We start from the raw sequence: 25,687 nt of genomic DNA, 5'->3' as shown, positions 1-25,687 counted from the left end.
AAATTAAAGCATGAGTCATAATTATGTAACATGGTGACAATAACATCAAAAACGGTTTTAACTCTCAGTTCTGTAAGAGCAATTCACAGATTTAACGCCAGAGGGCGCCATTCCGCAGGATATTCCATAACCTGCTTTCTGAGTTTCAGCTGGAAAACAGAGTCCGACTTTACTTAAAACGGTTTTATTGTCATTTCATGTGTAAAAAAAATAGGCACAAACAATAAATCATTGTTTTATGTTATTAAAACCCTTAGATATGCAAACAGAATTGACACATGCTTATAAAAATCATATAAAACTTGCATTTACCGTCTCTAACAGTCGAGTGAATTCAGAACAAGTGAGACTTTCTGCATAGAGTTGCTGATGTCACTGAATTTTTTAATTAAGTCACAATAATTTGTTTCATCTTGTTTTCATTGCTGCCGTTTTTCACAGACAGTTTGTTGTGTTAAAGGAGTCCAGCAGAGACGAATGCAGAAGAGTAAATATGCAAAAAATTGATCTCAGCTGCAAGGATAACGCAAAACAAAGGGAGAACAATGTTAAGAACTGAAGAGGAAAGATTTTAACATCAGTGAGTGAAAAAACAAACCTGGTGATGTTTAACTGAAGCAGAAACGTCTTGAGATGAAACATCAAAGAAAAGACTGAAATAAATCTAATAAACCTGGTGTTTTCTCCTGACAGAGGAGAAGCCATAAAATAACATAAATAATATAAAAATAGTTTAACTAACTAGAAAACAGAGACAGAGAGGTGAAAAAATGTTGCTGAATTATTATAAAATAGCATAAAACTAAATACAGTAAAGGCCATAATTATGACTTATTAGTAGTTTTGACTGTAAATACGTGAAATATGTTTATTTTAACTTAGTAAAAGCAAATAGCAACAGTTTATATTTAAAATATCATAAAAGAACATAAAATAAATGTTTTCAGGTCTGATTGGCAAATAGGAAAAGTTATAAATTATTTTAGCAGTAATTAATGCTCTGCAGATGAAGATTCACCTGAAAACAAAAGAACAGCCAGTAATAATCAGATTATCAGAGCAAAATTATTAATAGGAATATAAACACAATGCAAATTGCTTCCAGAAATACAATCTTGTTTTTTTATTTTAAAAAATATATAAAATGCTGGCAGCAGGTTAAATTGGCCATTAGAAAGTTTTTAGTTGGTAAAACAAAAGATGCAACAAAATGTCTTTTTAAATCACGAAAAACTTTCCAGTAAAATTTAACCAATCATTATTCATAAAAGTTTCTCCCAGAAGCTCCACTTTATTTCTAACTAAATGAACGTAATTTTTAAAAATCATATTAGAAAAAGTTTTAATCAGACTTTACAGAAAATCACCTCTCAGGTACCGAAAGCCAAAAACGCTCAGCAAAGCACGACTGCAGACAGACAGCAGGGTCAGCGGCTGCAGGCGGAGCCGCGGCGCCTTACAGTGTTCGCACTGACGTCTGCACAGAAATACGACCGACTGAGCGACAACATGCAGCAGAAACATGCTGCAGGTGAAACAGATTGTTTCAGTCCAGAAGGTTTGATGCTTAACAAAAAAATTAATAAATCAGAGCGAGAAGTTAATTTTTTTAATTAAAAATGCCAATTATGCAACTTCAAATATTTAAGTTGTATTATTTTAGTGGTGGGACTACATCGACATTTTTAATGGAGTTAATTTTAGGGTCTGAAATCAATTAATTGTAATTAATCAAAACCAACATAACAAAATAAACATTTCAGTTAAACTTTTTGTTGCCAAATTATTGAATTAAATGAGCTCAATAAAGATATTTATTGCTTTTAATCTGTTCACGGAGCATCTTTAGAAATGTAGACTGTGGACGCTAACATTAGCATTAGCACAATTAACATTAGGCTTAAATAGCTTCGCTGATTCGTTAACTCATTTTAGCACATGAACACAACAATAGTCTTTACCAATCAGATCTTTTAAGAAGCAAAAATTAACCCGCAGTGGGCTGAGAGAAGCGACTTTGTTGTCCATTACTGTGTGTTAGATTTACAGCCGTACCAGAAACATGGAAATTCAAAGGTTCCGGTTTCAGGAATCACTGAGAACCCCCCCGCCTAAAAAAACAACAACAAACGATTATTTGTGTTAAAATTTTAACCCGTTCTTTGTAATTAATTAATCAAAGTTAACGTGTCAAAGTACCAACTCTAATTATTTTATATTGTGCTCATGTCCTCCCTTTCCTGATGCCACCCTGGACAACTGCCCATATCAAAAACTACTTCATGGTTAATAATCAATACTAGGAGCAATATTCATCATGACAGACTGAAAAGATTAGAGGGAATATTTTCAGGTAATTATTAACCTTTTTTGTTTGAAAACAGTTTCTGATCTTGTGTCACTAACAGACAATGTAACCAAATATATAACAATCTGCTGCTCAGGCTTCATCCTCTTCCTCCTCATGAGGAACCAGTTCAGTCTCCTCTATCAGTCGTATTTCTGTGGCAGAACCTTAGAATAAACATAAGAGTAAAATAAAAACAAAATAGTGAGAAAAACTGCATGAAGTACCAAACACCAGCCAAAATTCAAACCTTCTGCATTATTATTGCTTAGCATCTGTGTAAAAATTGATAAAAGTCTAAAAGTGTTGCAATATGTAAAAGTTAAACAGTTTAAAAAGAATGACATCACAAAAGGTCCTAAAAGCACAGAGCCTGTACAAACTCAGCAAGACAAAGAGGTAAAACAACTGGGGGCTCGTCCGGGATCACCAATATCAGGGTAAATTTCACTAAATGTTTAAAAATCCAAGAGGCACAAAAACCAGTGACAGCAGGTTTTAAAACCTTTAAAGAAACACTGAACTCATCTGGGACAATTTAATGTGGCGGATTAACGCACGTCTTCCTGAGTGTGTTTGCAGTTCAAAGATGCTAAATCTTGAATTCTATCTGGAGTAATTCAACTTTTGTTTTTTGTAGAATCTGCTGAAAACAAGAAATAAAACAAAATAAATGCAATTAACCGCATGTTGGCCTTAATCTTGGACATATTTGGAGGCATTTGTATTGGTCGTGAAACCAAGAATAAGAGTTCATAGAGAAATATGGACAACATTCTAGATTGGAGAAGCCCGTCAACACTGATGGGGAGACTCCCGCTAATCGTGGAGCTAATTAAAATAAAGCTCGACATGCGAGTGAAGTTTTAATTGTTGACTGTTTGGCTAACGACTTTGAAGTGGGGGAAACTCTTTAGCCTATGCAGCAGTGTTAGCAAAGCAACTATAAAACTGAAACCATGAGTGAGAAGTTTGTTTCAAATAATCTTTTCCTGTAGTGCAAACAGAAGTGTGTAATGACAAATTTGATCCAGTTGAGGGCGCTATTCTATGATGTAGCTCATGTTATTGACACACAGTGGGGATCATCATCATTAAACTTAGCGCTTTAGCATTAGCGTTACATACCCGGCTGGTGTAGCTGCTTAGCGTTAGCAGAGCTAATGTTTATGATTAGTGATTTAGGGTTAGCACAGCTAGCTTTTTAGTTAGCACTGCCCACCCGCTACTAATGTTGGACAAACTTATAGCCACACAAGGAACCACAGCCTTTAACGTAGTAAATTTATTTTAATTCTCCACTTTCAGGTTTAATTAAATTTATTGTGTATAAATTATTATTTTTTGTAGAAAATGCACAACTAAGATTTAGGCTAAATGATCTAGACTTTACAGTAATTTGGGGTTTGAATTTATTCTACCTCTTTATTTAATCTAGTAGATCTAATTACTGACAAACACCTGATAACTGTGGTTTTACTGAAAACCCCATTGATGTTCAAAACCTTTAGAGATGATGTATAAAACTAACTGAAGTAACGAGACGTCTGTGTTTAATGTGAGACTTTTCCTACAGATTGTGAGCATGATGCTGATCCAAGATGAGATTAACTGGATTAACACGACCAGTTTCAGCTTGTCCACAGCTTCCTGCTGCATCGTCGGTTTAGACGTGATGTTTCTGTGTGTCCTTGTTGCAAAAATGAGTTTGAACTAAAGAGTCGAGGATCAAACCGATCCGTCGGTTGTTGGAGTCTACATGTCGGCTTTGACGAAGGAAGCGAACATCCCATCTTCCTGCTCCAGCAAAGTGTCCGGTGTGTCGTACTCCAGGATGTTTCCTCGCTTCATCACAATGACCAGGTCAGCGGTTAGGATGGTGTGGACACGGTGCTGCAGACACACAACAACGGGTTAGCTTCCTGTATCGGCAGGTTAGCTTCCTGTTTCAATCCATTTATCCATCTTTTCATCCGTACTTTGCAGATAAAGGAGAACTGAGTTTAATTTTTCCTGTAAGGGTTTCTTGAAACAAGCCGTTTTAAATATTGTTCTGTAGCAGAAGTTCAGTGCTGATCAGAGAGCATGCAGCAGTTCATTTGGTACCAACCAGGCAGTCAGCGGCAGTAAGGCTTCAGCAGGGAAAATCAGGAAAACAGACAGAAACCAGAAACCAGAGGTCGGAGGTCAGAGGTCGGCGTTGGGTCTGAGCGGATCCAGGTCTACTTGTGAGTCCTCACTAGCACACCGAAGAGGCTTTCTTCCTGCGCTAGGAGGTTGGGGCCCGAGTCACTTTCCACCAAAATCCCAGAGGAGAAGACCAGCACCTGCTCCGCATCCAAGATGGAGGAGACGCGGTGCTGGAGGTCCGACGAAGAGGAGGAAGAAGAGGAGGAGGAAGGAATGGAGAAGGAAGAAGAGGAGGGGGTGACATGACGCAACACAGAAAAAGGAAAGCAGGTAAAAGAGGATGAAGTTTGCAGGAAATGTATTCAACGCGAATGCAGGAAAATGAATTTAGTTTGAAGGAGGAAAAAATCAGGAGAAATGCTTAAAGCTGCAGTTTGTAACTTTCATAAAATATATATTTTATGAAAATATATATTTATATATTTGTTAAAACATGTCGTGGCCGTTTAATATGAGACAGATCATCTGTGAAAGGATCGGTTAGTCCTGTCTGAAAAAAATGCACCAAAAACAACCAATCAGAGCCAAGAGGAGGGGCTTAGCGCTACCAATCACCCTCATGTACTCACCACTAAATGTGCTAATGTCGGAAAAACAACTGACCATTACAGGAAAACTGTTTATCTGCCTTTATGCTAACTAGCCTTAGCATCCATGACAGGTGATTCTGGCTAACGGAGAGCAAAGGGGAATGATTAACAGCACTAAGGCCCGGCTCCTGCCTCTGATTGGTTGGTTGTTTCTAGCTAGCACTGGAAGAAAGCAGAGGAGCTCAATTATTTCAGATTGTCTCACATACCAAACTGTCGCAACATGGTGACAATTTCAACAAATATTTAAAAGTATATTTTTAATAAAAGTTACGCAGCCTTAAAGGAAAATGATCAAAAAGCTACAGATCTGCATCGATCTCAGCATTTTGCAGCGTCAGAGTTTTATTTACAGCCGAAGCGAAGCGACGACTTACTGCAATCGTAACGACGGTTCTGTCTGCGAACGCCGTCATCACGACTTTCTGCAGGATGTTTTCCTGCAAAACACACAAAACATGAGGGATAAAAAATAACTCAGCAGAAAGCATGTAGCAGAAATATAATGATGTATGATTACACCATTATTAATGCACAAATATGACTTTTCAGAAATCTGTCTTTAAAGAAAACTGTCACATTAATGTTCTGTCAGGTTTTAAAGTAGCGTTTAATCCCAAATCCATGGTTTCAGAATTATATCACTGGTTCAAGTAACAAATTATTTTCATGCAGACGAAGGAAACGTTTGCACATCTATCTGTGTCTTTCTAAACTTCTATTTCTGGAAAGACGATTTAAAACTAAAGTAAAATTCATTACACAAACAAAATAAAAGTGTTTTTTTCCAACAGGGTAATAAGAAGTTTGGGCATTTTAAATATATAATTTCTTTTTAAAACATGATTTTCTTTTTTTAAAGTAGTTTTTTAACAATTTTATTTTTAAACATCTTTTCATATTGTTTTTTCTTAAATATTTTTTAAAAATATATACATATATAATACATACATATTTACATATATTTTCTTTTTCATATTATTTTCTATGTTTTATATATTTTTTTAAATTAATATTTGTTTTTTAAATAAAAGTAATTTCTTAAAGGCTACAAACAGATTTTGAGTTAACCATGTCAGCTTTATGCTTACGCCCTTTTGGTCACATTTATTAATTATTTTTACTATTTTCATGTCTCCTTGTCACAGACTGTGCATCTCTCTTGATTAATGACAATCATGTCTTTATTCTGGTCAATTAAATTTTAGACATGGCAACATGACTAATTCCTCTCAAATTTTCCATCATTTCTTCTGGTTTTACTGTATTTATATCATTTGATTTGAAACTGATGTGAAAAATGTCTGAATCTGTCGTAAAATCGTCCGTCTGTCCTGGTTTTCCTCATGCTGGGGGACGAACCGTCGCCATGTCGATGGACGCCGTGGCTTCGTCCATGATGAGGATGCTGCTCTTCCTGACGAAGGCTCTGGCCAGGCAGAAGAGCTGCCGCTGCCCGACGCTGAAGTTTTCCCCTCCTTCTGTCACAACGGCATCTGGACACACAGAGGCAGGTTCACTGCACCTGAAGACACCTGAACGATCGATTAGTTATCAGCAAACATACCGAGTCCTCCAGGAAGCGATTTGACCAGGTTCTTCAGCTGAGCGATCTCTAGCGCCTCCCACAGGCGGTCGTCAGTGCACATGCGCTCTGGATCCAGATTAAACCTGCAACAGGATTAATTTACAGATTATGATGAGTAACAAACGACGACAGGATCTCTGGAGGAAGACAGACATGAAAACGTCAGTTTCAGTTCGACACAAGCAAAATAGACAGAAAAAAAACACTGAAATTTTCTAGGAATAAAAATTTCTGAGTTTGAAAAGTTGAAAATTCTAATGAGAATAATTTTAAATATTTTATTTATATAATTAAAAAAAATATTTCAGAAAAAACATGGAAATTTCTGCCTTTCAAAAAGTTAAACATTTTCAAGTTTCGAAACTTAAAAATGTTCAGAATTATTTTCCTTTCTAGGAAATTTTTGACTTTTCATACTCATATTTTCTAGGAAAAACGTGGAAATTTCTATGTTTGAAAAGTCAAAAATTTTCTAGAAAAAATTCAAATTTCGCAATTAATCTTAGAAAAATGAGGAAATAAGAACAAAATTTTACTTTAAAAAGTAAAGATTTTTTGACTCCAAGTTGCAAAAGTGGAAAATTTTAGACTTTTGAAACTCAGAAATTTCCACATTTTTTTTCTAGAAAAATCTATTTTTTTTCTAGCAAATCTTTTGACTTTTCAAGCTCTAACTTTTTTTTATAAGTAAACTTTTTGTTTCAAAAGTTATTTTCTAGAAACTTTCTGGCATTAATCTCAACATCTGTGAGGTTTCCATCAGGTTTTGCTCCTTTGTCTCCCTATAACTTCCTTTTTCTGCCGCTGTGTTTTAACTGAGTGACTCTTCGTGTTCCTGCTGAGATTCTCACTGTCTGAGCATTTGGTGCTTTCAGGAAGTGAGTGAAGCAGTTACTGTCGACCATTCACCCCGGCCTGCGCCGTCTCTCACAGCGTTATCTGAAGCAGCGTAACTGTCCAAACAAACACCACATGCTCCGTCTTTTTCAACAAACAGTCGGCGTGATTAACTCGTAGCACAAACACGAGGAGGAGGACGGAGTCGGGGCGTCCTTCGTCTCCAGTGACCTCCTCCGTCTCTGACGTCTGTGACAAAGTCGGGTCGTTTCAGTCGGAGCTCCTGCTGCGTTTCAAACCCGCAGCTGGAGCCGCCGCCAGCTCAACTATTCTCCTTCTTCACACACATTTGGAAGCATGAATTTTTGTTTCTGCTCATTTTGGTGTAAACTGATAATTTTGAACTTGAATAAAAGAATGCCCATATTTAGACTCGCTAACAGAAGCTGGAAATGTCAGAAATGTTTCAGTTTTGGTCCCAATCAAACCAAATCTACCGGAGGGAAAACAGATGATATTCCTACCAGAACCAATTAAATTTCTGTAATACTAACTGTATTTGTAACTAATTATGAGTTATATGGCTCAAAATATAAAATCTGTCTCAAAAATAACCCGGTGCTGGACTGAACATTTGTGATTAAGCAACAAAAAAACTCTTGAATCTGTTGTTCAAAACCACATTAGGAGATTATAAGAAGGTCTGGCTGCTTAGAAGGCAAATATTATTGTTGTCTTTATTATTTATGATTATTATCTGACTGGAAATCACATCATGGGTCCATTTTTAATCAGGATTTTGTCAATTCTGAACGAATGAATCGTCTCTGATTTCAGTTTTTTTAAAGAACTTCAGGTTTCAGAGTAAAACAAGAATCTGTTAGAAAAGAAAAACTCCAGTTTCATTTTTAAAAATACAAACAAGCCTTTTCTGGTTTTAACCTTCATCTTTGCGAATCAGGAGAAACCAAAATCATAAACTTGTGTTGCTTTGATAGACAAACATAAAACAGGAAGAGGAAGCTGTTGGGTCCTGATGAGTCCGGTGGGACGGCGCGGGTCAGCAGTGTGTGTTTGTGTACCTTATGGAGCCGCTGAACAGAACCGGATCCTGCAGGATGATGGAGAGTCGAGACCGGAGCGTCTGCAGGGGAAGCTTACAGATGTCGATCCCGTCGATGACGATCCGCCCTACAGAACCAGTCCAGGTCCAAATCATGATTGTTTTAGTTACAGGCTGGTTCAGCTTAATGGTCGTCTATTTCTAGAGACGGCTGGCGACCGGGCTTCGCTCCAGTGCCAGGTCTGAGATTGTTTCATGGAGCTCTGGTTAGTGTACCATAACACCAACGCTGCTTCATCGCTCCAAGGTTTGCTTACAAATGTCTGAAGGTAAGGAAGAGTTTTAAAATAACTATACAGATTTTAACGTAATTAATCACATTTTTTTCCAGGTGGAACCATTTTATTTGTGTGTTTCTGGTACACCCATAAATCTGGTGCACATGGTTCTAACAGCGACAGGACGAAGCCGCTTCTCTCTTCGCCCCACTGGGTTTTAGTTTCTGCTTCAAACGATCTGATTGGACGCTGGAAAAGACGATTGTTGTGTTCAAGTTGTGCTAAAAGGAGTTAGCTCATCAGCAAAGCTATGCTAGCCTAAAACAGTACGTCAAAGCTAACCATGTAGCTAATGCTAATGTTAGCATCCACATTTCTAAAGAAGCTCCATGAATGATCAGAGCTTCAATCTGATGGCTGAATAAAAGATTAAAAACTTTAAATATATTTGTTGTTCAGCTCATTTTTCTTAAAGTAATAATTTAATTAATAAATTAGCAGCAAAAATTGATTTTGAATTGAAAAATTTGCTTATTTTGTCGACAAATAGTTGAATTAATTACAGATCCTTTAATAAAGTTCCACCTCTACTTTTTATCTAAACTATATTTTCCTTTGGTGTCTAGAATCGCCGTCTGCAACCTCTGTAAGCGAAAAGAGACGTTTTCATCAAATAAAACTTTATTAGCTCCAGAAATGTTAAGCTTATAATTTATGATTGATAAAAATATTGTGTTTTAAAAACTGCCATTTTATAAATTCAAAGAAAAGTGCAACTTATGTGCATAAAATTATTTTGTATAAAATATAATACAAAAATATTTACTACCTACAAAGTTTATATATTTATAGTTAATGTCAAAATTCTTGTTTAGGAACAAAATTTCAAAATTAGTGAAAAAAAAACAACTACAAAACATTCCTGATTGTTTGGAGTCATTATTTTGTGCAATTATTCCATCATAAAAGTGCTAAAACTTGCATTTGTTGTAATAGTTTTAATTAAATATATTATTTTGTTCTTTATTTGTGAAATCTAGTGAAGCTTGTTTCTACTGAGTGTTTTAGTAAATATTAAGGCATATTTAGTGTTTAAAGTATTAAAATGTGTATTTATAAATGTTTTAGAGGAAGTCTAAAGTATTTGTGGATTGTAGTGAATCAAGAACAGCTGTGTGTTTAAAATTGATTTTTTAATTTAAAAACTTGATCTAAGTTTTCTTATTGTTGAAATTCAGAATAGATGCTTTAGGTACTTTGCTACTTTAAAATAAACATAACTGAGTTTTTTTTCTGAAATATTTTCTCTGGTTTAATGCAAACCTGCAGAACACCAGCAGTTGATTCAGAGCAGCCGCCGGTTTTACTTCACTGCTTTATAAGGAAGCGCCGCTGACACAAAGCTCTTAATTTACAGTGTGATTAAATAACCGCCCAGCTGTATGTGCGTATGGAAAAAGTGACGGTGTAATCTTTGAGAAACCTGCCAGGGAGCATCCATCATCCCTCAGAGCGAAAACAGAGAAAGCTACAGCTGGCTGCGGGGCTTTATCGCCGCTGTCCTGCTGAATTATGACCTGCGTTTCTGTTTTGGTTCTGTTTTAATCCTCCACTTCAGGTTGTTAAACCCAGCAGACACAAAGAGCAGGAAGGAGGAGCTGCAGGAGTGTTTACAGAGAGCGGAGCAGCAGACTGAAACAGTTTGTGTCGCGTAAACAGGAGCCGCTATCAGACACCGAGGATGAAACATGTTTAAATATGAGGCGGCCATATTTAATGGAACAATGCAGGAGTTATTTCACTGAACTAGACGTTCAGTTTGACGAAATCAGAGTCTGAAAAACTTCAGAAAATCAACAAAAACTGATGTTTGCATCAATATATTTAGGCTAAAATGTGTATTTTGTTTCTTTAAATTTATGTAATTATGCAGCAAATTGTCTGACTTCAAGTTATAAACTGCAAAAACACAAAATTATAGCAAGTATATTTAGTCTTGTTCTCGCGCAAATACCTTATTACACTTGATAAAAGATACAGAAGCTGGTTTAAGTAAATAATTCCTAAATACTGATGAGAAATTGGCAGATAAATTTACTCATAACAAGACAATTTCCTCATGTTTGCAGTGAAATAATCTGATGTTTTACATCAATATTAAGTAATTATTGACTTAAACCAGATTCTATATCCTGCCCTTGGGTTAGTTTTGTCTTACTTCAAGAGAACTAAGATATTTGCACGGGAAACGAGACTAAACACACTTGGTAAGACTTTTTTCAGTGTGTTGGTGAGCTAAAGTTAGAAACCAGATCTGAAGGTTGCATCATTAAAAATGGGTGAATCATTGGAAAAGTTTCCATTTCCAATCCGGTTATAAAAACAGGCCTGAAAGGAGAATCGTGCTTCATCCTGGCATCAGATTCACAGATTCTCATTCTGGAGGCAGAAAAAAACGCAGATCTTACTCTGAACAATGAAAATAATATTTTTTTTAACTTCCTGATAGATCTGAATGATTGTTTTTCCAACATGGAAAGATTAAACGTTATAAAACTGCATGAAAAGAAAGAAATCAAAATCAAGACCTGGATGTCAACTCTGAGGCACGGTAGAGGAGGCATCATGGTGTGTGGTCGTTTCAAGCTTCTGGCATAATTTTGTCTCCATATTTTACCACCTTTACATTAAAAACCAGCCCCACACAGCATGATGCTGCCACTGGTTGACATCAAATTCTTACTTTTAAATTCGAGCCCAGTTTTTAACGATCTTTGAAAATATTTATTATTATTATACGTCTTTATATGATCTCAAAGTTATATTATCTTTTATTCAGTTGCATGGTTTCTATTGTCACTTATTGTAAATAATATTGTTTTCTGCACATTTTAAAATAATCATTTATCAATGAAGCATAAAGGACAGAGAAAGGATCAATAATTTAAAACCCACCTTCAAAAATATCCACCATGTTGAAAAAGGCGAGCGACAGAGAGGACTTCCCGCTGCCGGTGCGGCCGCAGATTCCCACCTGGGGAGGAAGAGGAGCGAGAATCAATAACCTTCATCTCGCTTCGCGCCGCCACGACACAAAACTCACCTGAGTGCCAACCGGCTGGAGGAGACGTGATGCTGCTGCCCAGGTGGGAGTTTACACCTTTACCAACCAGAGTCATTCAGAGTCTGGTTGGCGTTTTGTAAATATTCCCACAAACTTCAATTAATTTTAATAAGATTTTATATTAAAAATAAAAAATCTACCCAAAAGTAGTGGAGTTCTACTGGCGTTGCTAGGCAACAGGGCGGGCTCCACTGGGGTTGCTAGGTAACGGAGCAGTGTGACTCAACATTCCGAAGGTTTTTGAAACGGATCATTTTTCAGACACTAAAAACCAGATTGGTGGGTTTTTATAATTTTAGAAGCAGTTTAAACCAAATTAACAAAAATGTTCACAATGTGAATTTTGAATACTAGATCCTCTTCCAGGTTTTTTTTAAATTGTAGCCCATAGAAACATTTAATAACAGTTTTACTGTTTAAAATTCAACACCAAAGCCGACAGAAAGCTGCAGGTGTGTGAATTACCAGCTATGCAGAAATCTGTCACTTCTGTGCAACTTTTAGCCTCAGTTCTTCGTGAATGTAGCCTGGAAATAACTTTTAGTTTTATTAACGGTCAGTCGGGGGTCGCAGCAGCTCCTGCGACCTTTCGCAGCATCGTGTTAATTACCTTCTGGCCCGGCTTGATGTAGGCGTTGACGTGCTTTAGCACGGGCTTGAGCATGGGGTCGTAGCGCACACACAGGTCGTGGATCTTTATCTCACCGTCATGAGGCCAGTTCTCAGGGACCTGAGAGGCGTCTGCAGCCAGAGGACAAGAAACACTCAGGATTTTACTATCTGCATGTCTGAGATCACAGCAGCGAGGGAACAAGACCACAAACCGCTGCCAGCGGCTCTGCACTGCAAAAACACAACATCCAACAGAACATTTTTATCTAGATTTAAATACAAATATCTTAATGCACTTTAAATAAGATGAAATTAACTTATAAGTAACTTTTCAACAAGATCTGAGATTGTTTTATGTAGAAATTCTTTAATATTCATTAAAAAACGTAGGGCTGAAATGATTAATCGTTTTAATTGTGATTAATCGGTCAATGACATTATCAACTAATTTAGTTGTTTATCGCTAACAGAGACAAAAAGAGGCTATTTACTAAAAAACAACATGTTTAAAGTTGTAATTACAACAAATATATACATTTTGCATCTAAGATAAAAACTTTAAGATTAAAATTAAAGGAGGGAATTTTAGGCAATAAAATGTTTATTTCCTGTTTTAAAAAAGGAATTGAAGTATTTGTTTAGATTCATATTTTATTTCTAATTTTATATAAAAAATATTAAAGTGGTTAAATGAAAAACCTGCAGAATGAGGTTTTTTTCTTCATTCGATTAATCGTCAGAAAAACCTATAGAATAATTAGTGAGGAATAAATCAGAGATATTTCCTATCCAGATGAGCAGAAGTTACCCATCGATCCCTCGTAATTCTCGGACTCTGTGCCGAGGAAGCTGTTGACTTTCTTCACCGCTGCCATCTGGACCTCCAAGTCGGCCAAGTTCCTCACAACCCAGTTCAGGTAGTTGGTGATCTGCAAAAACACAAACAAAACCTGAACCATCTTTTCTCTCATTTTCATAGGTCACAGAGAGCTCTATCCAACCATTTTAATAAGAAAGTTGAGTGGAAGGATGAACAAGTAATGAATACCAGCCGCTTTGAGAGGATTTTGAGGCGGTCTATTAAAGTAAACAGAACAAATACTGAGTGTAAATATTACAGTAGGCCCACAATACTTCATTAAAAATACATTTTTACTGGTTACAATGAGCCAGAATCATCAAAATAAACAGAAAGGTTCAGATGTGCGTATGAGAGCCGACGCTCAGTGACTCACCGTGAGGGCGTAGGTCAGGCCGAGGCCCACCAGGCCTTTGGCATCGTTCTGACAGGTCCAGATGGAGGCGACAGCCACCGTCAGGACGATCACCGCGCCCAGGTAGTCCTGAAACCCAACAGAGAGAAGAAGAAGAAAACGCCTCCGGGTTTTAACATCTTCTCAGAACCGGCTGCAGTCGAGGCTCAACAGTTCACTGAAAAACATTTTAGTTAACTGGAATGAATAGAAACCTTAATTAATGGGAAAAATGTGTGTTTATAAAACAATCTGAGTTCACAGAAATACTATCCATTATTTTCATGTTTATTAATTTATTTATTGGCCTTTTGAACTGATGTGAACATGATTAACCCGTCAGAGGAACCCATCTTTATGTCTCATTATATAAAAATGGTTGTCAATACGAGACATAAAATGAGAAACGAGTTTGTTTTATGAACGTTTCTGTTGGAAGGCGATGCCGTTCTTGAATTTATTTCAAACGATGGAGATTAAACTCTTTCATCTGGATGTGTTTAAATAAATGTCAAAGTTTTTATAATTAACTAAAACTAACAAAATAAAAACTGAAATTGATCAACCTTAACACATAAATAAAAACGGTAATTAACGGGAACTATATTGTGCATTTATAAAATTAACTAAAACATGACAACCAAACTGGCTGTTATTGTTTGTTAATATTCTTTGTTTATTAATCGATTTATTAGCCTTTCAGTTTGATGTGAAATGTATTTTTTCTCCAAACTGTTTACGTCACCGTCGTTTCGTCTCTCCTTTCTCCTCCATCTTAGTCGGCAAAATGGGAGAAAACGACGAAATCAGATGGTCTGTTAAATATTTATTACCACGTCGATGTAAACATAATCACAATACTAAAAATACTAAAAATTTACTAAAGCATGAAAACTATATAACTAAACAGTATTTAATTAATAAAAATGAGCAAACACTATTTAAAACTAGATGATTTAGACCAACTAAATAAAACTAAGCTTTAATGAAACGAGAGCTGTTCTCCGGCTGGTTCTGGTCGGCTCCTCACCGTTCGGACCTCCAGCCAGCGGTTGGCAGCAGACAGAAACAGGTAGGCGGTGTTGTTGGTGTCTGTCAGCTCCAACATGCGCTGCTTGAACCTCGCCTCGTGTCTGAAACAGAAATCTGAGCTTAAAACTGTAAACAGGAAGCAGGAACAAAACCAGTCAGCCATGTTGTCTGGAAAAGATGTTTTTCTACCACGGAGACCAGTGATAATAATGGGAACGATCCCCTGATTTACTGGTTCTGAAAGATGTTTACTCGTGTGTGAGATTGTGCTGAGCGTTGGTGTGTTGGTGGGAAGGAGAAATCCTCCGGGACAGAAAGCGTGAGAGCAGCTTAAAGCTGGACAGCAGCACCGATGGGAAAGAGACGAGAGACAGAAATACAAGCAGGACACAGAAAGAGCTGCTCTGCTGCTGGAGCTTCATGAAACAACCTGCCAGTCCTGCTGGGCAGCCATGTTCACGGCCAGCATGGCGTACCTGAAAGCTCTGATGGTGGTGAGGCCTTCGGCGGTCTCAGAGAAGTGGCAGAGCAGAGGCAGCTGGGTGGAGTCATCCAGGTCCTGCAGGTCCCTGTCAAAGCAAGCAGACATCACAGGGGGACAAACAAAACTTTATGTGGCTCTGAGACGCCACACTAAACGCTTAGCTAGCAAGCTAAACAGCTAAACGTTTAGCTAGCAAGCTAAACAGCTAAACGCTTAGCTAGCAAGCTAAACAGCTAAACGCTTAGCTAGCAAGCTAAACAGCTAAACGCTTAGCTAGCAAGCTAAACGCTTAGCTAGCTAGCTAAACGCTTAGCTACCAAGCTAACAGCAACCAATAAGTAACGTCACTGTTTCCACAGGGAATCCTGATTTACTGCAATTTGTCCATGTTTAATCAAAATAAAAGATATTTTACTATATCTATGAACATTTCTCAGATGAAACTGTTTTGTTAGCTAACTCCCTAAACAGTTTAAACTTTGCTCTGCAGACTCACTTGGAGGCGACTCTGAAATACTTCTGAATAAAGTAGAAGGCGACGGCGAGCGGCACCAAAGGTACGAGGAAGATGGGAGTGATGGAAGCCATGACCCCGATGGCGGACAGGCAGAGCAGGGTCGACCGCGTCAAAGACTCCAGCGTTGGAGGAATGTGCTGAAAAACAACAGAAACAACCAGATACATGATCCGTAAATCTACAGTAAATCAGTCAATAGCTACAACTCTTCACTCCAGAAGAATATTTGTCTGCGTTTACCTGGTCGATGATGTTGGTATCAGCAGAAAATCTGTTAAGGATCTGCCCCAAAGGTGTGACGTCAAAAAACCTGAGAAAAATCATCAGGAAGGTTTAAAAATAATAAAAAGTAAAGCACATTTCTATATGCTAAACTGGGGTTATCGTTTTTATTGCTTCTACAAATCAGCCCTGATGAATAACATGGATTTAATATCAACATGAAAACTAACTTCTACAAAGTGACTGCAGAAATATTTACTCCTTTTAAAGTGACCTAATCCAACAGGTCCAGTCAGTTGGTGCTTCCTGTCTCACAATGTCTCTAATTTCTTAGTTTGTGTTAAATATTTTTATTTAACCAGTTTCCACTTTGACGTTAAACTTTTTTTTTTTCTAATTCTCCATTGGCACAAAAAATAATTTTGTTGATTGTAACAGAAATAAAAAGGTAAAATTATTCAAGAGGGTGAAAACCGTAATTTACCAGAAAGCTGGACTCCACTCATTTACAAGTAGCTTTAGCATTCGTGACAGCTAGCTGCAGTGTAGCATAGCCTGTGATCACACTGAGGTGATTGACGGCGCTAAGACCCGCCTCCTGGCTCTGATTGGTTATTTATAGTTAACACTAGGAGAAAGCAGAGGAGCTTGAACTCAGATTATCTGAGTCAAACTGTCACAACATAGTGACAGTTTCAACAAATCTGAGCAGTTTTTGGGAGCTTTGGGTCCCAAAACGTTCCCTGGACCTGGTTTACCTGATGGGGGCGTGGATGATCTTATTGAGCAGGTTGTGATGCAGGTTGGTGGCAGCAGAAAGACCCAGAAACTCCACAGAGAGGGAGGTGATGAGGCACAAGGTGATCCCCGCCGCGCAGAGGACGAAAAACACGTGTAGGTAGTACATGTTCTGCTGCAGGGTCATAAAAACACAAAAATTCATAAAACAATAAATAAAGCAAAAACTGACACAAACAGTCAATTAATGATGGATACATAAATACCTATAAATTCTAACAAATTCTCCTGATAAACAATAATATTCTTGTTTTCAAACCATTTTTGAGTACAATAATGGTAATAATGGCATAATAATACAAGAACACATTTTCAAAGTTCAATCAATTTAAATTCTAACAAACATTTAACAATAACTGGAATACATTTTAAATATCCAAAATAAATAAAACAAATAAAGTGAACAATGAATTCATCCTTCAAAAACGTCTAAAACTGGAGATTTTAATCATCCAGTGTTCGGTAGAAAGAAAAAAACAATAAATCACAAAAATGAAAATGCAATTTATCATGTGATTGATTGATTGATTGATTATTGCAACAGGCCTGAAGAGAAATAGATGTTTCTGTTCCAGCACTGAAAAGACATTTATTTTGATTTATCATACTTGGCAATTTAAATACTTTTTATCCATAAATATTCTGATCATAGGAGAGATGACTCTCAATGCTTCACACTTTTAAATCCAAATATTTTATATTTTTGTTGTATGTGGAAAAAAGATGGTAATAAAGCACAGCTATAGCACTTTATTAATCATTATGCTAAAACAAAAGTAGTGACCTCAGGCTGAGGAGAAACATCGGTGGAGTTTATGGAGTCGGTCCAGTTCTGCAGGAATGCTGGCGTCTGATTGGCTGCGGTCCAGTTCTGCAGGAATGCTGGCGTCTGATTGGCTGCGGTCCAGTTCTGCAGGAATGCTGGCGTCTGATTGGCTGCGGTCTGAAGGTTTGCTTTCGTCTTATTGGTGGAAGTCCAGAGAGCCAGGCAGTAGTCAATGGCAACGATGACCGAGTGCTTCAGCAGCTTGGACGAAACCATGAGGAAGACCATGAAGAAGCCTCCAGAGGAGAGGTAGCAGCCGCACATCTGGAGACACGGAGCACAGAGCGGAGAGGCAGACATGCCCACAAGTCAGCTTCTACCAGCCCAAGGCAATTCCCAGCAAATAAAGTCCCAAGTCCAGCTTCAAGTCCTGAAACTAGACTTGGACTTCTCTCACAAGGACTTGCCTAAATCAAGTCTCAAGTCTCTCATGTCCCAAGTCTTTGAGGGTCAAGTCCAAGTTAAGGCAAATTTACTTGTGTAGCATAATTTGTGTGCAAAACAATTCAAAGTCCTTTACAGAAGAATCAAGAGAAAGAGTGTAAAGCATAAATGAAACCAGTCAAGTTCCAAGTCTTAGTCAATTCTGACATCTTTTATTTTTATGACCAGAGTCAGAGTCTCCAACTGGTTACCTTCCACGGGATCTTGGACCGTCTGCTGGTTGTGGTGGAGAAATTATCGTCATCTTCTTCCTCCTCTTCCTCCTCTGGAATGAGAACGATCTGATTTAGTGAAAAAGCTCAAAGCAGCAGCAGAAGAAGAGAAAGTTTCCATCACCTTCGTCCTCATCGTCCATCTGGTTCTTCGGTTCTCTGGAGTAGAACGCTCTGCGCAGCGTCTTCCTCTCCAGAGTCGTCTGACTGTCCTGCTGAATATCCTGCAGATTCAGCAGGTTAAAATCACCACCAGTCCCAGGCAGGGCCGAACACAGCATTTTTGGGGCCCTAAGCAGGTTTTTATTTGGGGCCCCCTTAACAACATGCTAGCACCATTAGCTTTATCATTGCTAAGCTACTCTATACCTGCTATCATTAGCATAATTAGTAATTCGCTTATTCCAGTTTATTATGGATATTGATTCTAATATGTAGCAAACTAAACAAAACATTTGGATTTTGAAATATAGGGTGGTATTTAATCTTATATTTCCTCAACAACTATAAATTGTTCTCCAGCATTTAGTTTGTTTTATTCACTGTTACTTTAAATCTATACTTCATCATGTTAGCTTGGTGCTCTTGGCCCCCCTGGTGGTGGAGGCCCGGCCTGATCCCAGGTCATGTGGAGTGAAACGGTGCTCTACCTTCTCCAGCTCCTGGTCCTGCCTGTTCATCAGAGTTTTCCAGTGATCGTAAAGCTCCGTGTCGTGAGTCTGAATGTCCTTCAGGGTTCCCTCTCTGAGGACCGAGCCGTCCTTCATCGCTATGATCTGGACACAAAACGCCAACAAACAGGACAGAAGGACTCACATCTGGTCACCAACGCAGCTCCGCTGTGCGTAGCAGCTGGTGTGCGGCGTTTGTTTTGATTGGTTCCCTCCAAACATCGTGGTCAACTCTTCGTTCTGCCAAACGGTGCTGCAGGCCTTCTGGAGCTTTGCTAACCTGGAACTACCAACTTTTTCATGGCAGTCCGATTCGACCAATTCCGATCTTTTCACTAGGTTTGGGCATTTATCTTATCGTTTATCATTTATCGTGATAAGAAGTTACTCAAGCAAATATAAATGAGTAAAAGTAATTACTACCAAACTCATTTTACTTATTGCAACCGGCCTACATACATTATGTACATATTTGTTCCTTTTATTTGAACTTGTTGTCTCCTCTAAAGTTGATTTATTTATTCTTAAAGTCTGCATTCTGCTGATGTGTGAAGCTGAAGTCAAATTATTTGTTTCTGCAAACAATGTTGTCCAATAAAGATGATCTTATTCTGATTATATAAGCTGCAGAGGACTTTAGGCCTTATAACCCTTCACAGATTGGTGGACAGACATTTACTTCTCTAAAATTCATCACTGATGTTTTACCTATGCGTTTTCTTCTTTGGCTTTGTTTTCGCTAATTAAATCACAATAGTGTGGAATCTTTCACCTGTTTTTTGACCTTCATGGTGACTTTAGCATCAGTTTTGGATTTGGGAGCCTCACCCAGTCTGCGTGTATGAGGTACTGCAGCTTGTGGGTGACGAGGACCACGGTTCGCTTATCGTCCTGCAGAAACTTCAGGATTCCCTCCTGCATCAGGTGATCGCTCAGGTGGATGTCCAGCGCTGAAAACGGATCGTCCTGTATGACGTGGAAACCATGAACGCATCACAAACCAGATCGCAATCAGAATCCTCGGAGAGAAAAAACCCCCCAGCAGCAGCAGAGAGCGTGAATACTTCAACGCCTTTCCTGAGGTTTTGAGTTTACACGGGGTGTGAGTTATCTTCACTCTGTCTGGCGCCCGACTCTGTTTGGATAATTAAAAATTCAGCCACACCAGAAAGCGTCTGCCAAGCGTCGGAAACGTTTTCCACATGATGCTGAGAGCGCCTGACGTCAGATCAGATATGTTCTGTCATATTCAGACGACGTCAAGGAAAACACAGAGCGCTGCAGACAGCGAGGGCGCAGCGCAGCGCCATGACCGAGATGGGAGTTAATGTGGAATATCTGCCTGATAAGAATTTAAACCAACAGGAAATTATACAATTCAATTAGGAGCAGATTCACATGTGAATTCTTGTTTGTCTCATTTAAGAAACTCAAGGCTTCCAGAAGGAACCGCAGTGGATTCACACACCAATGTTAATAGGAAACCCTCAAGCTTCCATTGTGACCTTTAACCTTTGTAACTATTATTTGGTTTGACATTTTTTCTGTTATGTTGCAGATTAAGGTCCAGATTCTGGCTGAACCGATCTGAAACTTTTATCTGCTTCTGGTGAAGCTAATGCTGTTAGCTCTAGCTAATGCTGTTAGCTCTAGCTAATGCTGTTAGCTCTAGCTAATGCTGTTAGCTCTAGCTAATGCTGTCAGCTCTAGCTAATGATTTCAGGTTCTGCAAATGGTATTAGCTCTTGCTAATCATTTTAGATGTGGCTAATAGTGTTAGCTCCAGCTAAGGGTGTTAGCTTGACCTAATTTAGTGAACAGTAAATTCGCTGATTACTTTAGTTGGTTCTGGTGTCTAACTGCACATAAAGACTTTGATGCAGAAGACGTATGCTTTTATGTTAAATGTGCTAAATTTGAATTGTTCCTCCATTTTCATACTTTGTGCATTTCAGGGAAACGGTAACTTACCAGGAAGACAATGTTGGTGTTTTGGTACAAAGCCCTGGCCACACAGATTCTCTGCCTCTGCCCCCCACTCAGGTTGATCCCCTGAAACACAGACATCACAAAACATCAGGACAGACTCCGGGATTACTCCACAATATGACAGTAAATATTTATTACTTCAGTAATAGATTACAGACACCAACCCTCTCCCCAATCTCAGTCTGGTCTCCAAACGGCAGCAGGTCGATGTCCGGCTGAAGGGAGCAGGCATCGATCACAGCTTTGTACCTAAAAACACCCGAACCCAGAACAGAAGTCGGAGTCAAGACAGAATCGGAGCTGCTTGTACTTGAACGGCCAAGCCGACAGTTTGCTGCACAGAACTCCAGTTTCTAACTCCAGCTGCTTATTAAGCAACATTTCCTCCAACTTAATAGTTACGTTACAAAGACCTAAAGATCATGATAATGAATGAAACGTCCATTCATTATCAAGATTTGTTGGTTTCCAGGTAGTTCTTGCTAATGGTGTTCGTTCCAGTTGCAGGTGTTTGCTTAGTTAATGGTTTCAGATTCTGCTACTGGTGTTAGCATTGCTAATGGTCTTAGCTCTTGCTAACTCTTTAGCTTGTGCTAATGGATTTAGTTTCAAATAATGGTGCTAGCTGTTGCTAATAGTGTTAGCTCTAAAAATAAATTCAACAAAATGTAGTAGAACTTCAGTAACCTAAGCTAACCTTAGCGACCCTTGACCTTTTTCCTCAGTTTGTCATACTACAATGACAAACCTGAAGGATTTTATTTACATTTTGCAAACAAACTGCGGTGATGTGCCAGACGGAGGAAAACTCAGCGTTACCGTTGCTTGTTGAAGGGACTGCCAAAGGTGATGTTGTCCTCCACCGTGGCGTTAAGCAGCCAGGACTTCTGGGCAGCGTAGGCTACAGAGTTCCTGTTCTTGCTGGAGGAATTATGGGAAATGGAGGCAAAGAGACATTAAATGAGAACCAAATGTTCTGCCTCCATGAAGCTTCAGAGAGAAGGAATGCTGATGGCGAAAGGACGACGACGTTTGGAAAACGGTCAAACTCCACAACACAAAAAACAATTCACCAGATATGAGGGATAAAGGCGGAGGATGGAAAGGGTTAAAGATGACCTGCGGGAAAAAAATTAAACCAGGATCGGATAAAGCAACTCATAAAAATAAACCACCGTAGCGCCTTGCTGGGAGTCTCGACTAAACGCTGCTGAAGGAACAAGAACTCAAGAAGCTCAGTAGTTTATTCTGAAACATCATTTGATGCCAGATCGTAAATCGTTCAAATGTAAATCTGCAACATTCTGGGGTTAGAATAAACTTATCTTGAATTATCGCAGCTTTAACAGGCATGGAAAATGGAAATAATCAAAACGATCCGGGAACAATAAAAAGATCATAATCTCATTTACATCAGCCATGTTGGGTCCAAGTTAATCCAACTCCAATCCGTTTGTCTTGAAAGTTCGGCTCAGTGGAGAAGGTTTGATAAATCGGACCAAAAAAATCAAACTCTGATCCGCCTACAAACTTTTAGGTTCGGCTGAAGTGAACTCTGGTTTGGTTTGAATCTATATGTGAACACCAAGCAGACCAGAGACCGCTCCAAAAGCAGGAAGTGGACTACAGCGCAGGGCATTCTGGGTAAAAACAACCAAAGCTAACGTGCTAGCCTAGCGCTAGCAGCAGAAATGGCTCCTGGTCTTTAGCCTAAAGAGAAATCCTCCAACCGCTAAAATCTGACGCCTCCATCTTGTTTCCATCTGGTGAAGAAGGAAGTTGCTCTCAGTGTCTTCAGAGGTTTTTGTGTCGTTTCCTTCAGTGGTTCTTGGTGCAGCGCCCCCACAGGCCAGGAGGGGAACAGGTTGGTTTGATTCAGAGCCACAGCAGCTGGAGGTGGAACAAACTGGATCCAAGTGAGTTTACCAAACTATTGGGTGTGAAAACACCCTTAGAAGAACATTATCAAACTTTTTTCGAATATTATATATAACATTTTCCATACCATCTGTACTTTTTCTGATTTTAAGTTGCAGGATCATCTCTATTGAAGCATAGAAACAGCTACATATGTCAGATATTAGCGTTTTGTTCAGCAGAGCGACGACTCCCAGCATTAACAAAACAAACCACTCCAGGATCAGATGGCACAAACTGACGGCATTCTCATGGGAAACCAGCAGCAGATTCACTAGATAAAGCTCTGCAGACGGCGGTTTCTCCTAAACACACGAACAACGACAGCAACTCAGCAGCAGAATCTGCTGGTAGGAAGACTGTTCATATTTTTACAGCACAGGAGAAAATGTGAACAGTCTAAAACCAGTTTGTCCTGCAACTTTTAGATGTCCTGAATCAAAAAGGGAAGATTTTATCCTCAGCATAAAGTTCTTCGAAGAGATTCAGACACAAAGAAGAAGTGAAACATCTAAAAGCTGTAGAATGCTAACTGAACTTTAGCTACATGTTTCACCTTTTATAAAGATTCACAAATGCAACATAAAAATAAACATGGACAGTATTTTAGTACACTTGATAAAAAATGAAAGTAGTTTTGCACATGCGTAGGTGTTCATGAGCAAGTTCAAACCAGCATCCTCTTTTTTAAGAGGCACAAAAATGAACAAGGTTAGAGCGGATGAAGGGAGGAGCAGGAGAGGCGAACGACGGGTCAAACGGGTCACGATCAGAAGAGCTTGTACCTCCCCACGTCCTCCTCAGAGTCCTCTGTCTCTGACCAACTGTCAAAATCAGTATCTTAGTCAGAATTCACCCACGACTCAATTATCCGCCATTGAAAACGAGCAAAAACAGACAAAGCAGCGAACAGAGAGAGAAATGCATGGACCTCAACATAAAACGAAAAGCTAGCATGTCAAACTGCAGACGGTGATTATGTGTTATTAGATGGCCAGCTGATTATCACATTAACCTTCCCACCCAGGAAAGAAGAGTAAGTGATGCTGTCACTGCCTGTCTGCCTGTGATAATTAGGTTTTGTGGCTTCTTCGACAATGATGTCTCATATTTATGGGCTTCAGGGATTTAAAGCAGCTTTTATTTACTTTAGTTGTGAAGTTTGGAAGCTGGGTAAAGTATTTTAAGGGTGACTGTTAATCATAACATGCTTCATAAAATAGATGAGCACTTTGCTTGTATCTTGCGTATTTGTGCATGCTTTTACTTGCTGTGACTCAAATTAAAATACTCCCCTTAACATAAGCTGTCAAAAGAACAGTTAAAGAAACTGAGGATAATTTTAGACCCTCTTATAGAGAGAGGTAACCTAGCAGAAACCTTGCTCACTGTTTCAGGATGAACACACCACGGACAGAAATAAAGTACCTGATGTTCCCTTCGTGGGCCATCTCACAATCAGGCAGCCTGATTGGCATGAAGGCAGGAAATAAAGTGAAACCAAAGACACGAAAACAGACAAAAACACAACCAAACATCTGCAGAAACGTTAGTGTGCAGCTCTGGAGCATCAAGATGTTCGTTAGAAACTAGGATAGGAGAACGTTTGAAAATCACTTGGACTTCTCAAACAGACCTTAAAGTTTAAATCTGTAACTGTGATTAAATTAAATTCCACTTATATGAGTCTACTCAGGGACAGCACATCACATTCCCTAAAACCTCCACTTTCCTTATTCTATCTATTTCTGTGTTGCTTTTTAATATTTTCTGTCTGCATTCCTTCATAGCAATAAGGCCTGCTAACATTAGCAGCTATCTGAACCGGCTAACAAGTCCAAAATAAGTAAAATCAATAACTTTTAGCTCCAAAGCTACTTGTTTACCTGAAGCAATTAGCAACAAAACACAAACTGCCACATAAAGGTGCAACAAAAAGTGTTGCCCTAATTTATGCCTAATGTACCAATTTGAGAATTACTAAGCTATTTATTCTGTCAAAAAGGCATAAAGGTGGATTCCTGTGTTTTTAAGACAATAGCACAACAGTAACCACACTTTCTGTTAGCAGAGTTAGCATTAGCAGCTAGCCAAAAAATGTCCTAAAACCTTTGAAGTTTACTTTTTTCTTCCAGCTCTGTGAAAACAATTTAATTTCTCAAATCAGTTTTACATTTTTTTTAAGTTTTCCACTTTTTGTTTTTATAAACAAAAGAAAAACATTATTAACATTATCAAGAATAACATTCACAAGCAATTTTCCACTCCAACTTTACATATATTGTGGAAATATAGGTTCATACTTCACTTTTTACACTTAAAAATGTAGCAAAATGAGTCAAAAATAATAACTAAAGAATGTGTTTCATAGTTAGCATCACTGGCTAGCTCACTAAAGCTGTCCTATGAACAGAGGAGAAATGCAGCTTTTACTTCCCACTCTAACACAACTGAACCTTTATGTGAACTTTCCATGGATGACATTTGAAAAGCAGTGAAAGGTGCATCAACACAGCAAATGGAGCCACATTTTTGGGGGAAAGCTAGCATTGGTAGCTAGCCTTGGTTAGCCACCAAAAATTGACTTAAAAACAGGAAACTGTGAGGTGAATTTTAGCTCCAGTTCTTTAAAAGCCACAAATTCCACAAATTAATAATAAAAAAATAAAAGTTGTTTCTGTTTTTGTTCATTT

General features: G+C 38.5%; 1 protein-coding gene across 1 annotated transcript in view; it reads right to left on the bottom strand.

Annotated features, from left to right (window-relative positions):
• Positions 1-168: 168 nt before the first annotated feature.
• Positions 169-25,687, bottom strand: part of abcc9 (ATP binding cassette subfamily C member 9) — a 41,286-nt gene continuing 15,767 nt past the window's right edge. Inside the window, exons 19-40 of the mRNA XM_015002251.2 lie at positions 21,897-21,998; positions 21,242-21,326; positions 21,060-21,140; positions 19,917-20,054; positions 19,068-19,193; positions 18,542-18,641; positions 18,397-18,470; positions 17,720-18,025; positions 16,896-17,050; positions 16,156-16,225; positions 15,895-16,052; positions 15,391-15,483; positions 14,913-15,015; positions 13,865-13,972; positions 13,438-13,558; positions 12,628-12,758; positions 11,849-11,927; positions 8,635-8,743; positions 6,695-6,798; positions 6,490-6,623; positions 5,505-5,567; positions 169-4,240 (exon numbers count right to left, since the gene is read on the bottom strand). Of these exons, the coding sequence (XP_014857737.2) occupies positions 4,103-4,240; positions 5,505-5,567; positions 6,490-6,623; positions 6,695-6,798; positions 8,635-8,743; positions 11,849-11,927; positions 12,628-12,758; positions 13,438-13,558; positions 13,865-13,972; positions 14,913-15,015; positions 15,391-15,483; positions 15,895-16,052; positions 16,156-16,225; positions 16,896-17,050; positions 17,720-18,025; positions 18,397-18,470; positions 18,542-18,641; positions 19,068-19,193; positions 19,917-20,054; positions 21,060-21,140; positions 21,242-21,326; positions 21,897-21,998 (2,578 nt within the window). The 3' untranslated portion in view covers positions 169-4,102. The remainder of the gene's footprint in view (positions 4,241-5,504; positions 5,568-6,489; positions 6,624-6,694; positions 6,799-8,634; positions 8,744-11,848; positions 11,928-12,627; positions 12,759-13,437; positions 13,559-13,864; positions 13,973-14,912; positions 15,016-15,390; positions 15,484-15,894; positions 16,053-16,155; positions 16,226-16,895; positions 17,051-17,719; positions 18,026-18,396; positions 18,471-18,541; positions 18,642-19,067; positions 19,194-19,916; positions 20,055-21,059; positions 21,141-21,241; positions 21,327-21,896; positions 21,999-25,687) is intronic.

This window comes from Poecilia mexicana, unplaced genomic scaffold, assembly GCF_051168715.1.
Source record: "Poecilia mexicana isolate PSO_F unplaced genomic scaffold, ASM5116871v1 scaffold_23, whole genome shotgun sequence".
Taxonomy (NCBI): Eukaryota; Metazoa; Chordata; class Actinopteri; order Cyprinodontiformes; family Poeciliidae; genus Poecilia; species Poecilia mexicana.
Note: the sequence above shows the minus strand (reverse complement) of the source record. Positions and strands in the feature narration are given on the sequence as shown.